General features: G+C 44.4%; 1 protein-coding gene across 1 annotated transcript in view; it reads left to right on the forward strand.

Moving 5' to 3' along the window:
- LOC135383352 (uncharacterized) overlaps positions 1 to 14,215 on the forward strand; it is a 303,304-nt gene that overhangs the window by 261,720 nt on the left and 27,369 nt on the right. The window contains exons 19-23 of the mRNA XM_064613074.1: positions 1,065 to 1,214; positions 9,998 to 10,280; positions 12,816 to 13,075; positions 13,129 to 13,274; positions 13,635 to 13,887. Of these exons, the coding sequence (XP_064469144.1) occupies positions 1,065 to 1,214; positions 9,998 to 10,280; positions 12,816 to 13,075; positions 13,129 to 13,274; positions 13,635 to 13,887 (1,092 nt within the window). The remainder of the gene's footprint in view (positions 1 to 1,064; positions 1,215 to 9,997; positions 10,281 to 12,815; positions 13,076 to 13,128; positions 13,275 to 13,634; positions 13,888 to 14,215) is intronic.

Here is a 14,215-nt window from a genome sequence, read left to right on the forward strand (position 1 = left end):
ATGAATTACACCAATGAATTACGTCCTTTTGCGCTTCGCCGCGACCAGCCGCGACAAAAATACGTAAACCGAAACCAATTAATTACTGCAACAAATGACCCGCTTCGGTGGCAGATTTTTCTCTGAAAGGTGTCCACTGAAGGTCCCAAAAGGGATAGTACCCATTTTAATACCGACAGCGCCCTGCTTTAGAAGTTACGCTTTTTTACGAAACTCATTTGCATTTTTATTTAAATAATGAGCGCCTCCCGCTCATTCACGCGGTGCGCATCTTGTAGGCGGTATTGGACAGATACTTGTAAAAAAGAAAGTTATTCGATTGGTGCACCGGTTCGCGAATTATTTAGCCCGGGGATTTAACTGAAACACCCTGTATACGCCTTTCAATGATGATTAGCTTTCGGCTTGTTTTGGGGCCAAGTTCTGTGTGATGTTGCCCGCCTGAGTGTGGCCGACTACGGCAAGCAGTTCCATCACCACCGCCATCTGTGTTTTGAGGGTAGAACGAATTGAAGGAGAAATAATAATTATTTATGTGTGTTATATCCAATGTTTTAGGTGTACGAGCTGTAGAACTGTCAAATAAACATAGAGTACGATGACCAGGAATATTGCTGTATCTCCACCAGGAGGAGTTTACACGCACGGGCATATCATTCTTGTCATATACCAACTGCTGAGATAACACTGGACCCCCTGCATAGCGGGTACACAGAAGAGAGCAAGGGGATGTCGAAAAACCCTTGGGGATGTTAGGGAGTGTAGGGAAGTCGGGATAAATCACTGGCGATGAGCATCCAGTCCTCTTAATAGTGCGTCCTCTTACACCATGCCTCTGTTGGAATAGTCTATGTACACTGCTTGCATTTTTCCAAAATTGTTCCGTTTATTTATTTTTTGCTGAAGACATATGAAAGGGCTGTAGAAGTTTGATAACTTTGCCTTTATCCCAGTGCAACATTCGCTGCGTCAAACGGTACTTCCAAGTTCCAACATACTGCCACGAATCTATAGCGTCTCCCTATAACTCACTCTCAAGAGTTTACCCTTTTCTTCACCTTCAGGAGCAGAAACGCAAGCTGTTTCACTCGCCACTATACGAGAGCGAAATCCATCTGAAGAAACTGTACATCCAGACGTGCAAACGACTTCCAGTCTACGGTTGTCGCGTGTTCCAGGTGAAAGAGTTGCTCCGGGGCAAGACTAAGAAGCGGGTAAGTGGCGTCGTCATTTGCGTCATCATTCTTACCAAACGGCTCGCATGTGGCAGTGAATGTTCTGTGGATTTGATTACCACTGGCTTTGAAGATTGCTCTAGATGGATGGAAGTGACACGCTGGCGCAGACACTCCGTACGGCATTATTCGCTGCTACACTGAACATTACTCTACATTAACACGCAGCCTCCCTTTCCAGGAGCGCGAAAGGATATGTATAAGAGGCGAATGTTCACAGTATTGCAGGGCTGTACAGAGCTGTCGAGCCATTTTAGTTCCGCAACATGTTGACAACATTACTTTCTGGCGAAACTCACGTGAATGTCACATGAATCGCTTCCGTTTGGAATTCCATTTAAAGTCGTATAATGTGAGAACGCAATTGCAATGTACTACATGCAATACTACAGTCAGGTACGTAACTTTAACCGTAGCATATAGTTCGGTTCACGATCCCACCCAAGCAGCATGCCGCCATATCAGTTTAAAGGCTAGTTCAGGCAAAGCAGTTCAGGCAAACAGTTCGTTGGGTGATAGCGGCATCGCCATCACCATCTGCTTTTGAGTACGCATACTGCCATGAGAAAGAGTAACTTGAATAGCGTCCTTGTTTTTTTTTTTGTTTTTTTTTTCAAGTACAATAGCGCATGCGTACTGGAACCAATCTTCTGTTGTAGCGACTCACGTCCCCATTTTTTTTACTCGTCAACATCATCATCGTCATCAATAGCGTTAACCGTGGCAATAATGGCGAATTCGGGTGGTCATTTCGGAGCAACTTTTTTTGCCAGATCTCGAGCAGTCATGTTCGCTCGGTCAAAATGAAGCAAATCCCGCATGTTCGCGTGGCGCTTTCCGAGCGCTCGGAATTTGCTAGCTAGCACTTTTTTTGCCCGGCCTCAAAACGATCGAGCAGCAGATTGCTCAACTGTATCCGGTGTCGTCACATCCGCACTGCAACGGTGGCGAGTGCCCTCATTGGCCCGCATGTTGAAATCACGTGGTTTAGCAGACGACAGAACTCGAAGACTTGCGACCGCGACGCCCCTAGCGTGATCCAAGTAGCTAAAACCGCTAGATTCCTAGCAATCATGTTCGGGTGGCAACGGTCACGTGATCCAGCTTGGTCGCCGACCTAGCAATTTCCGAGCGCTCGGCCGTTTTGCTACGAAATGACCACCCGAATTCGCTATAAGAGTAACTCGAGCGTAAGCCTATATATCTGTAATTTCTCAAACCTATCAACACCAGTCACTTCGCAGTCCTAAATACTGTTCACAAAACGTGACACGTGCGGCCACCTCATTTGTATCGGTGCTTGACGGCCTTTTTCTATGCGTTAGAACTTTGGGAGGAGCGCTGTTTTGTTGGCGTTTCCAAAGACAGCTACATCGTTCATTGTGACGAATACCATGAGCCACGCGCATCCAATTATAGATTAGCTCTACCTCAAGTTGGCTGGCTGTCAGCTCTGCGGTGCTGCCGTGTTTTGTGAGCATTCCGCGCTGTTTACGTATGACTTTGCCGCGTTTCTGTTCTGATTTTGCGCGTGGTTTAAAGGAGAGACCTTTAAAAGGAGCTCGTTTCAAATACAGTGAGCGCGTTCTTGCCCTTTCGCCTAGAAAGAAGAGTAAGGCTTCAAATAAGATTACTCGGCTGCGAGAAAGTCTTATAGTTGAGACTGAGGTATATCACCCATCTCTTCAGAAAGGCTGATTTATTCACTCTCAAGGTGCAGTTGCATATAATGAGCTATGGTATCGCGAGAGGTAGTGAACGTCTAAATAATTTTTCGTCAAAGTGACCGATTAATGACATCGACCACTATTATAAATCGCTCCGTGACCATTGTGCCTCTTGGTCATATTACGTCATGCGGAGAAATAAAGATAAATATTTAACCACTAATCGACCCGAGTCATCTGAGTCACTTAGCAGACGACACTTCGCAGACGATACCGTCAGCGTCTTTTCCTGTCGTCTGCTACGGAATATCTTGTGACTGTGTCGCAGGATATTACCCACGGTTAGCAGTGTACGTGAACACTGGATGTTGAGCGCTCGCGCTCAGAAAGCTATGACGTTTTTCGCGTCTTCCGCTTCTGCGGGGAATATCGCTCGTGTCAATACACGGTAACGGGAACTAGCCTGGAGACCTCTATGACGTGCTGGGTCGTGCCTCTGGACCTCTCATACCTTGAACTAGCTTAGACTTGGACTTGCAGTCAACCATCGATAGATGGTTATCCTGTTCTCCGGGACAAGAAAGGTGTTTGGATGACTGACTATCTCCACAAGGGTGAAAAAGTTGATGCAGTGTACTACTGTAGCTGGCTCCGCCGGTTAAAGGCGACTTTGAAAGAAAAACAACGAAAACTTTATTACGGGATGATAGCTACGGAAGGGCGTGCTCTCCTTTTGCAGGACAATGCACCAGCTCATAAAGCCGGCAAGACCTTGTAGGTTCTAAAGGACTTGCGATTTGACTACATTGAACATCCGCCGTACTCCCCGGATATTCTCTCATTAGGACTTTTTTTTTTTTTTTTTCAAAACCGGCAAAGAAGTTGGAAAGGAAAAATATGCCAGGAGGGTACGGAGGTGATAGGAGCAGCCGAAGCATATTTCGGAGAGCACACGTGAGATTTCTTTTTTCGGGGTTAACGAAGCTTCAGAAACTATGTGCCAAGTGCATTGAACCTCGAGGCGAATGAGCCGAATTGTAATGAAGGCTTATCGCTCTAGGCTGCGTCCTTCCTTGTCGGGCCGAAAACCTTTCAGCACCCCCTCGATCAGCCAAAGGTAGCTGATTACAAGTGTCGCTATTATTCCTAATGACATTGCTACGTTTCTGCATAGAGAGGACCCGAATGAACTAAAACCAGACTCTTTCATCACTCGATTTTTTTTTTTTTAATGACTGAGAAACAGTTTAAGGTGCTGTTAGGTTTACTCTCGATGTTTGCGCTAAGAGCTACCACGTTATGTCCTACCGACGCTTACGCAGCAACTATTTGCTTCCGATCCCCCTGGACAACATGGACCAGTGCAATGTAGAGCAGTGGTATTTGTGAAACCAAAAGGGACGCGCATATCGTAGAACTGGTCCAGCTCACGTGCGTTAAAATCATGTCTCTATAAACATGCACGTGTTGCCAGGCGCTGGTGCTTCATACTGAACAGGAGAGAAGGGCACTTTTGGTGGTCTTTATCTTCTGTAACTCGTTTCTTTCAGCGGGTTGTGCTCCCTGCTGAGGAAGTGACATCTGAAAAAAAAAATAATAATCAAAACCAACTTGGCATTCAGTATGCCCGACGTGTTGCGCGATAAGCGTAATATGTATCTCCCAGAACAGAAAGACCCGTTTCAAGGTTAAGGCACCTTATCTGCAGTGGAAGTTTTCAGTATTTATTTATTTATTTTTTATTTATTTTTTTTGGGGGGGGGAGTCATAAAATACATGGGCTGATGTGGTTCCAGAGCAATGCGGGGTGTGTAAATTTAATACGCGCGCTTTCTCGGAGACCGTGAATCGTTTACGACGTAATAAAAATTTACTAATGAACCGTAACCGGCGGCGTCAGTAATATAGGCAGAGAGGCGTTGTCGAAAAAACTACGGGGCTGTGCAGCGAAACAAAATGGTAAGAATGAGAGAGAGAGAGAGATTTTGGATAAAACGTGAGGGCGGTTCTTGCTCACTGTGCGTCATTTATAACGTTTAGGTCGAGGCTGAGAGCCGTTTAACTTTATGAAGAAAAAAAGTGCGCGCCAGTTATCGTTCTAATTTGACGCAAGCGCAAGATCGGGTGAGAAATATGATGTACTCTAGATTGAATGTAATGTCGATCAAGGTAACTTTTTTTTTTACTTTTATCTTTTTGAGTGTGTCAATAGAGAGCGTGGCTTGCGTCGAACCAATCAGTGGACAAGATTCTGAGTCACGTAGGGCTGCGATTGGTTCCGATAGGCACAATAACCTAATCAACGGTATACTAAAACTCACTAATACCACGTCGCGTATCAGGCGATGATGCGTGCTCAGCAAACACTATAGAGCACGCTGAAGTAGCGCCCATGCGTCCGCTGTCGAGGAATGAGCCCTCAGAAACGTATTTCTTTTTTTTTTTCTTTAGTGTTAGCGCCGCGAAGCGACTGTGGCTATGACTGGCGTACAGATGAGGACAGATGGAGAGAGGACAGGCAGGAAGGAGTGGGGGACAGAGGGATTAGTATGCGTCCTGGGCAGACTTCAGGGGGAATTGTGCCGACATTTGTCCGGAAAGTCTTCGGAAAACCCAGGGAAAACCTCAGACAGCACAGCCGGTGGTAGGATTCAAACCCACCACCTCCTATAGTCAGCACGACACTAACGAGCGAGACGCCTCAGAAACATCTCTGTATCTGTACACAGTCTCTATGGCTTCGAGGTGTCATAACCTTGAGACTGAGGCATTAGAACAGACCAACTAAAATGTGTGTACAGTGATCTCTCGTTATTATGACCATGGTCGTTCCCGAAAATTTTGGTCATAATACGGAATTGTCATATTAACGGGGGGGGATTGCAGAGGTTTCACTGCATTGTTCCCCAGGAGTGTGGTCGTAAAGCGCGTATGTCAGATTATCGGGGGTCATATTAACGAGGGTTCACTGTATTGCAAATTATACACGACGACGCATTTGAAACTACTGGCTTTCACGAAGAGGGCCCACCAAAGGCGACATTTCAATGCGTACATACATGTACTCACCTCAGTTCCTGTTGTCTGAGCCTAAGGAAAGGCGTCCCTGCTCGACCCTCCTTCCACTTTGCGGTGCCAGCGTTACTCAATAGCTAACGGAGACGCGCCGCCGTACGTCATACCGATTTATGGTTCTCTAATGCGCGGTAGTAAACCGCACACACACTCATTAACATCCTCGCGGAAGAGGTACCAGAGGAACTCGTACCATGCACCCTAAATCGTGTTCTATATGCCACATTCCCCGCTTCGTTTATTTTTTTTAAATATTTTTTTGTCCGCTTTCACCAACCCCAGTTTTTACTAATTGTTAATAATTGGTTTTTTATAAACGCTAACAACACCTTGTGTGAAGTCGAATGCAAATGAACTGGCAGTCAGATCCCGAGAGGAGCAAAAACGCCCTCCAGCCTATTGTCACTGGAATCGAAGCCTTCTGATACATGGACACGAAGTATATACCGAGTATACAAAGAAGCAAATTTGGAAGACGAACTAACGTGTCTCAGTTGTCTCGCGACGTAAACCCCAATTATTAATTAATTAATTAATGAACTCACGTGTAAGATGAAGAAAAGACAGATGTCATTTCCCGACTTTATTTTATGCGAATCTGAATGAAACTGAAGGTCACTGTGTCAACCAGTTGAACGGCTATATACCGAACCGGTAAAAAAGGCCTCCAAACTGACCGCTCTCATGCCTCCACTTCTTGGTACAGAGACTATCGACTTTTGGGGCAACTGCGAAGCCACTAATGGATGAGCGCATTACCTCCTCATTTTACTCCGAAAGCGGTGATAGTGACACAGCGATGTAGTCGCGTGTCAGCGGGCGGAGTGCACGGGGGGGAAATACGTTGATCACCTTCCGTCGTTGCTATGGCGATACGCAGTGTGTGTGTGGGGGGGGGGGGGGGGGGGCTGTTCATGCGAAAATGGGCTATCAATGATGCTTCTTCTGAACTCTAGAATGTCCTGTTTACGAGGGCACTGGGAAATGGGGCAAAGGCCCGTATGTTGGACTGTTGATCTCGACACCGAGCATAACGAACCTCCAACATGGACCATATAGCTTTATTATACACGCTTAATTACCCTACCTTCGCTACGGTAATGTAAACTGTCATCGTTCTGCACAACGTAGTGTCCGTATAGACGATCCTACGCGGATATTTATATTTCGTCATCGAGCTTCCCCTGTCTACCGGGTGTTTCAGTTAAATCCCCGGGCTAAATAATTCGCGAACCGGTGCACCAATCGAATAACTTTCTTTTTTACAAGTATCTGTCCAATACCGCCTACAAGATGCGCACCGCGTGAATGAGCGGGAGGCGCTCATTATTTAAATAAAAATTCAAATGAGTTTCGCGAAAAAATATAACTTCTAAAGCAGGGCGCCCTCGGCATTAAAATGGGTACTACCCCTTCTGGGACCTTCAGTAGATACCTTTTAGAGAAAAATCTGCAACCGAAGCGGGTCATTTGTTGCAGTAATTAATTGGTTTCGGTTTACATATTTTTGTCGCGGCTGGTCGCGGTGAAGCGCAAAAGGACGCTCTTTCACTCCCATGTCCACCAATGAATTACGTCCTTACACCAATGAATTACGTCCTTTTGCGCTTCGCCGCGACAAAAACACGTAAACCGAAACCAATTAATTACTGCAATAAATGACCCGCTTCGGTGGCAGATTTTTCTCTAAAAGGTGTCCACTGAAGGTCCCAAAAGGAGTAGTACCCATTTTAATGGTGACGGCGCCCTGCATTAGAAATTAGCTTTTTTCACGAAACTCATTTGAATTTTTATTTAAATAATGAGCGCCTCCCGCTCGTTCACGCGGTGCACATCTTGTAGGCGGTATTGGACAGATACTTGTAAAAAAGAAAGTTATTCGATTGGTGCACCGGTTCGCGAATTATTTAGCCCGGGGATTTAACTGAAACACCCGGTATAATTGTACTATAGCGTTCACCCGCATTTAGTCTACCAGTAACGGTGACAGACGCAGACTTCAGTAACGGTGTGAGTATTGTCGATCCCTGCAAATTGTGCTTGAGTAAGTACTGCAACGTATAATTACGGTGCCGATACGTATTGCGAACACCGTTGTGAATGGTGCAAGCGAGGATAGCGTGTAAAAATAGCCATGTCAAAAAGTAAGTCTTGCGTTGTTGAAGACGTTTCCTTCGTTCCACTTGATATATTTATCTCTCAGAGTCGGGAAAATGGATTCCAACTCAATGCGCCATCTTTATTTTCGTTTGATCTTATTTCTCTATTTTGATTTATACAAGCTGTTGCTAGGAGCTGTAGAGCTCCCAAAGCCGGTCAAAGCTGGAGATTATGCCTGACATCGGGAAACTGTTCACACCAAAGTTTTATGGATTTCAGGGAGCGAAGTAGCATAGTAGCAATAAACTATAAGGCGTATAATTTTATGTAGACACACAGTTCACTTTTTCATCCTTTGCAGAATTTTTATAATAAAGCTATGAGAGCTACCTAGATGCTGTTTTCGCAGGTGGGCTACGCGGCCAGGCAACGTGTACTGGACGCCTTATTATCTAAAATTCACTAATTAATTTATTAATGAGATGTTTTCGAAGAAATGCGAGATAGCCGAATTGGAGCCAGCCATTATTAAAATCCATTCTGTTTTTAAATATGCTGAAATGAGCACGTACTTTGAGATATAAATCGCCAAATTTTGCTATGCAAATGAGCCGAAATTGAGACCACACATTTCTCGAGCTCGAAAAGAGGGAAAGGGCGTTCGTGTGGGCGGGCCACGTGTTTTGTAGCGATCGAGCTGATTGGAAGAAACGCTGATCTGTTGGCCAAGAAAGCCAATAGTCGCGTCGTATCCTGCGCTCGGGAAGTGCGTGGTCCTGGTTTCACCCCACCTCATTTCATTTATATCTCAAAGTACGGCGCTCTTTTCAGGGTTTTTTTTAGAAAGAAGGTGGGATTCAAATCATCGGGTTGCCTCCAATTCTGCTGTCTCCAATTTTCGCGAAAATATCTAATTAAAAAGTTAATTAATGTATATTAGGTCATTAGTCGTTCTACACTCTTAAAAATGAACTTCACCGCATAGCACGCTCCTAGCCAACCATTATCTCGAATGACATCGTTATCTGCCCTGATTTGTTGAAAACGGGGGGCATACGCCATTTCTGTGACACTTATGCTGTTCATAATTGTCACAGAAAAGGCGTACGCCCCCTGTTTTCAACAAATCAGGGCACATAACGATATCATTCGAGATAATGGTTGGCTAGGAGCGTGCTATGCGGTGAAGTTCATTTTTAAGAGTGTATATTATTTTTTCCACAGGACATTCTCCAGGCCGTGTAACCCGCCATCAATGCTGCTCTTGCAGCTTTTGTGTTAATCTGTAAAGGATAAAAAGAAACACATTTGGAACGAGTATTTAATAAAGGTCGAACACTTGCAGGGAGCGAAAAGACACAGGACAAAATGAGGAAAGGACACGACAAACATATCCCCACCACCAACAACTTATCACTGATTTGTACAACTATGCGCTTAAACTCCACCCTTTTGTCAGTGGCATTAGTGCTGTCGATGGTGGAGCTCTTGCATTCCTACCAACGGGCCCACATTACTGATAGTTGACATGTGTTATCTGAATTGGTATCTTACATGGTTGGTATGGTTTCATGTTATACAAGTGTGACAGAAATAGGCTGTTTTATAACCCGAGGCAATAAGAAAGGAGTGATTGTGTGATTGCTATATATGTTCTCTAAGGGAGGCTAAGAGTTCTTTCGCTAACATTCGCTCAATAAAATGAAACTGGACCCCGAGTACATCATCTAACGTTATAGTTACATGTGACTACAAATTGAGCAAAAGTGGCAGATGGAAATAAAACTAAACTATTTCTTCCAGATTTAAGGAAACCACCATCTCCATATATTTTTTTAATATATATATTCAATCTAATCCAATCCAATCGAAACATTCTCTGGAATCACCCTGCGCTATACACATGTTGAATGGACGCAGGCAAACCGTCTCCTGGGTATTGGACTGGAGCACATCGTGCTCTTGGACAGCAAGACCCTGGTACTGGCCAAGTCGCAGCATACGTCGGAACTTCAGCAGTGGCGAGCAGGAGGTGGGCGGTCGCACGACCGACTGGTGCTTGAGTTCCGTGGCACCAAGTGGTCTTTCGTGGCTGCTCACGCGCTACGCTCCATCAGCTCCGTGCTCTGGGAAATGATGCAGGACCTGGATGCCCGCTTCTTGGACGACCACCTCATCACGTCGCGGGACGAGTTAGACAAAGGTTGGATGGACTTCTTTCGTCCTTTTTTTTTTTTTTTGTGTGTGGGTGTGTGGGGGGGGATATGTTTATTAAGAAAAAAAGAAAGGAAAGGTTAGCCAGGCAAAGAGCCGGCTTGCTATTCCGAAGGAAAGGAAAAAAGGGGGAAGGGGAAAACGAAAAAGAAAAGGAAGGAGAAAGAAAAAACAAAAAGGGGAATCAAAAAAGAAAAGGAAGGAAAAAGAAAAAAGAAAAAAAGGAGGAATCGAAACAAAGGAAGGAAAGAAAAAAGAAAATTGGGGGAATCAAAAAAAAAGGAAGGAAAGAAAAACAAAAAGCAACAAAAGGAAAGGAAAAGGAAAGAGAAACAAAAAGAGACAAAAAGGCTTTTCAAAAGGTCCTTTTGGCTTCGGCGATAACCAATTAGGATAGAGGTACACTGAAATTATCCGAAAACAAAGTGACGGAAAGTGAGTTGTTTTGTCCGTACCTGGTAGTAATATGAGGATTGATTTGATTATCGTGCTTTAAAGGTGATCGACGGGATGTTGTTTTGTCGAATTACGGCTCGTGATTACGCGAGTTTTCATAAATTTCACTTGTAGGTATATTGGGATATATGCCGCATGCCTGGGTTCCTTATACTTTCTACGCGTGAATCACCAGGAACCACTAGCGTTACTTTGAGCCCTCAGAATAAAATATTTAGAGATCACTGTTGTGTGTGTGTGACCATACTGTGAACGACGCGTTTAATTGTACGCACGGGGACCCAAGACGTTTCGTGCCACGCAGAAGGAAGCTTCAAGCTTAGGGAGGAGGGCACCACGTGAGAATCTCCCTACGTCTCTCTCTTTCTAATCTCTCTACTCAGACAGAACAGGACCTCAAGAACAGAAGAGATTCTTCTCAAGCAAACTGAGTTACTAGTTTCCTTCAAACACTTATCCATTGCCCCTTTCTCCTTTCCGTTGTTATTGTCATATCGTGTGTGTGTGTCGTTGTTGTTGTTGTTATTTTTGTTGTTGTTTGTTTTTGTTGTTGTTGGTTTACTAGTTTGAGCTGTAGTAACCAGCTTCGATTACTGAGGCTCACTTCTACATATCTTTATTATGTTCTTTTTCCTTTTTTTTGCCTTCAACGTAATTCAAAGAACGTGTTCTTGCACAAGCAACTATTTCAGGTTCTTTATTCAAGAACATGTTTGTTGGGAAACTGTTGATGTGTGTGTTTCATGGGATGTAAGAATTCGTCATGTTCATGGTTTCGAGCAAGGACGACGAGGCCTGCACCACATGAGCATGTCATCATGAAATTATGTAGATAAATTGATAGATAGATAGATAGATAGATATAGATTATGAAGAAAAAGTAAAGTAAAGCTTGGAATGTTCAATATTATGTATCTTGCAAATAGCGGTAATGATCTTCTTGTTGACATGATACTATACACAAACTACACAGCGAAAACTATATACACAATAGCTCTCTTTCTGCATATGGTATATCGCTTTACTGTTTCTCAAAGATGAAACTTCGATTGTTACAAAATGTAACGCGACCTCGTAATTTGAACTTCGACGTGAGCGCTACAAAAACGTGTCTACACTGATACAACGCTGATATAGTTTTGCCAAACAATAGCAAAGACAAACAATGTAAAAGAAAATAAACTTTTTACACACAACGGTAATGCGAGCTAACTGAGCACAAAACTGACAATTAATACCTCGGGACAAAGGCTATGCTTCTAATGAAGCAGTTTCAGATTCCTTTATGTCCAGTAAACGCGAGTAAGAAAGAAAAAAATTCCCTCATTGTCGGCAGAAAATGAATCTCGCATTTACAAGATGAATGGTATCGTTTGACATCGTACAAAAAGCAGAGAAAAAAAAGAAGCGCAATACAGTATTAAAGTTTTGTGCACAAAGGCTCACTCAGCTTGTTCACATCGATGCAGATCGTGTCATGGGTAAGCTGAGGCAAAGCTCCGCGTACATTGTTGTTTCACAAAGTGCTTCATTTCACTAGAGCTCTTAAATTTCCTGTTAAGGTTATTGTTTGGAATATATGGTTCTGCACGTAAAACTATTCCCTGCCTACAGCCGGTAATCCAACAAAATGGGAATAGCAAGTCGGCTTCTGGAGCCAGGCTAACCTTTCCCCTCTTTCGTGTTTTTTTTTTGTTTTGTTTTGCAATAAATCTATATCCCCCCCCCCCCCCGAACAAAATGGTGTGGTTGAAGCACTAGAGTCCGCAGATCAATGTTCGAGCGTGAGCAGGTCGGGCGGATACGTTGAGTGCTCCAGGGCGTGCGATACATGTGAACACAGGGTTGTCCCCGTTGAAGTTCAAGAGTTCATCATGTTGTTCTGCCTCTTCTGCGGCCACCGGGAGGCTCACAGGAAGCGTGTTAGAGGTGCTTCTGTTTACTTAAGTGGACTATTTAGTCCATCGGATCAGACCTGTGGTGTTGACTTTACAGATACCATATTGATGGACCTGCTGATTGGACCTGCAACTTACTATGGTGAATCATTTTTCCTTCTCATTTCCAGAGAGCCAACGAAACATGGTCGCCATTCACGGCATGGAACGCGCGACCATCTACAAAGAGGAACTGGAGAAATTACAAACTCTGCTTCATTTCCCTGAAGAAGTTGCCCTACGCCTGACCGCAGTGGAATATGAGCTGGTCTACAGCGTTGACCCGGTGCACTATGTTCGTCAAGTTACGGTGGATCTTAGCGGCAAACTGGCCAGCAACCAAGGGGACCAAGGGAATACAGTTCAAACGCTCATCAAACGGTTCAATGAAGTAAGTCCCGGTTATGAGTGGCCGCGCGGATTTTAACTGAGCTCCTGTTTCAGGTGAGCTCGTGGGTGACACATATCATCATATCGCAGCCGACGCACGAAGATCGCAAAGCGGTCTTGTCGTGCATTCTTCGGGTCGCCATGTCGTGTTGGAACATAGGGAATTTCAACACAGCGATGGAGATACTTGCCGGTCTTAAGTACGTACGCTGGTGTTGTTCTTGCGTGAGTTAATGTTACTCTTGTTTCTCTTCTTCGTGTTTTTTGTTTTTCTTCTTTATTTATTCACAATCGCACGATTCCTTCCCCTGACCTCATATTCGTGATCTTTTTATCACAAATCCGCGGTGGAGCCAGTATCAGACCTTGAATTTCTTGGTCTAGTCGAAGTTAACCAGGGTTCTAAATAACGTTAAGCACCGGTTGCTATACGATGACTGCACGGTTCATGAGGTGCTGTAAGCTTGTTGCCCTGCTCATCTCACGTGGCGTGGTCAGACAGCTTCACACTGTCCTCGAAAATTACTACGGGCGATACTTATGAGGTCGCCTCCTTTCAGATCCGAGAAGTTGAAGCCATTCTGGCTCTCCCTCTCAGACAAAGACCAACTTCCAGTGCTGGAGTTTTTGAGCCAAGCTCTACTTAACGCTGAACCATCGGACGAATATCGAGCAGCGGTAGAAAGGGCGCTGAATATACCCCATTCAAAGGTGATACCTTTCTTCGGCACCTTTCTGCGGGACCTACGAGCTATCCTGCAAGGAATGCCGAGTCTCATCGTACTACCAACGGAACGAGCCAAAAAGATCGAGGTAAGGTTGATGAATAATTTACTAGAGACCTAATCCGATTGCTTTCCGCGTCCGCAGCTACGACATTCCAATCGGAAAGCACACATCCTAAATGCACAGGCCTGCTGGGTGAACTATATGCTAGAATTTGGCTCCGTAGTATCCGTATGCATGTTACATTCCATACATCTTCGTGTCACTCATAATAACTCATACCAAATGGAGTATTGTACCGAAGCTTAAGCGGTGATACTCCCCTTGACATTGCGATCAAGAATTTGTTGTTGTTGTTGTACAATTAGCGAAACGATACATATTGTAGAAGATAAGATCACGCACATGAACCCTT

Source organism: Ornithodoros turicata, chromosome 1 (genome assembly GCF_037126465.1).
Source record: "Ornithodoros turicata isolate Travis chromosome 1, ASM3712646v1, whole genome shotgun sequence".
NCBI lineage: Eukaryota > Metazoa > Arthropoda > Arachnida > Ixodida > Argasidae > Ornithodoros > Ornithodoros turicata.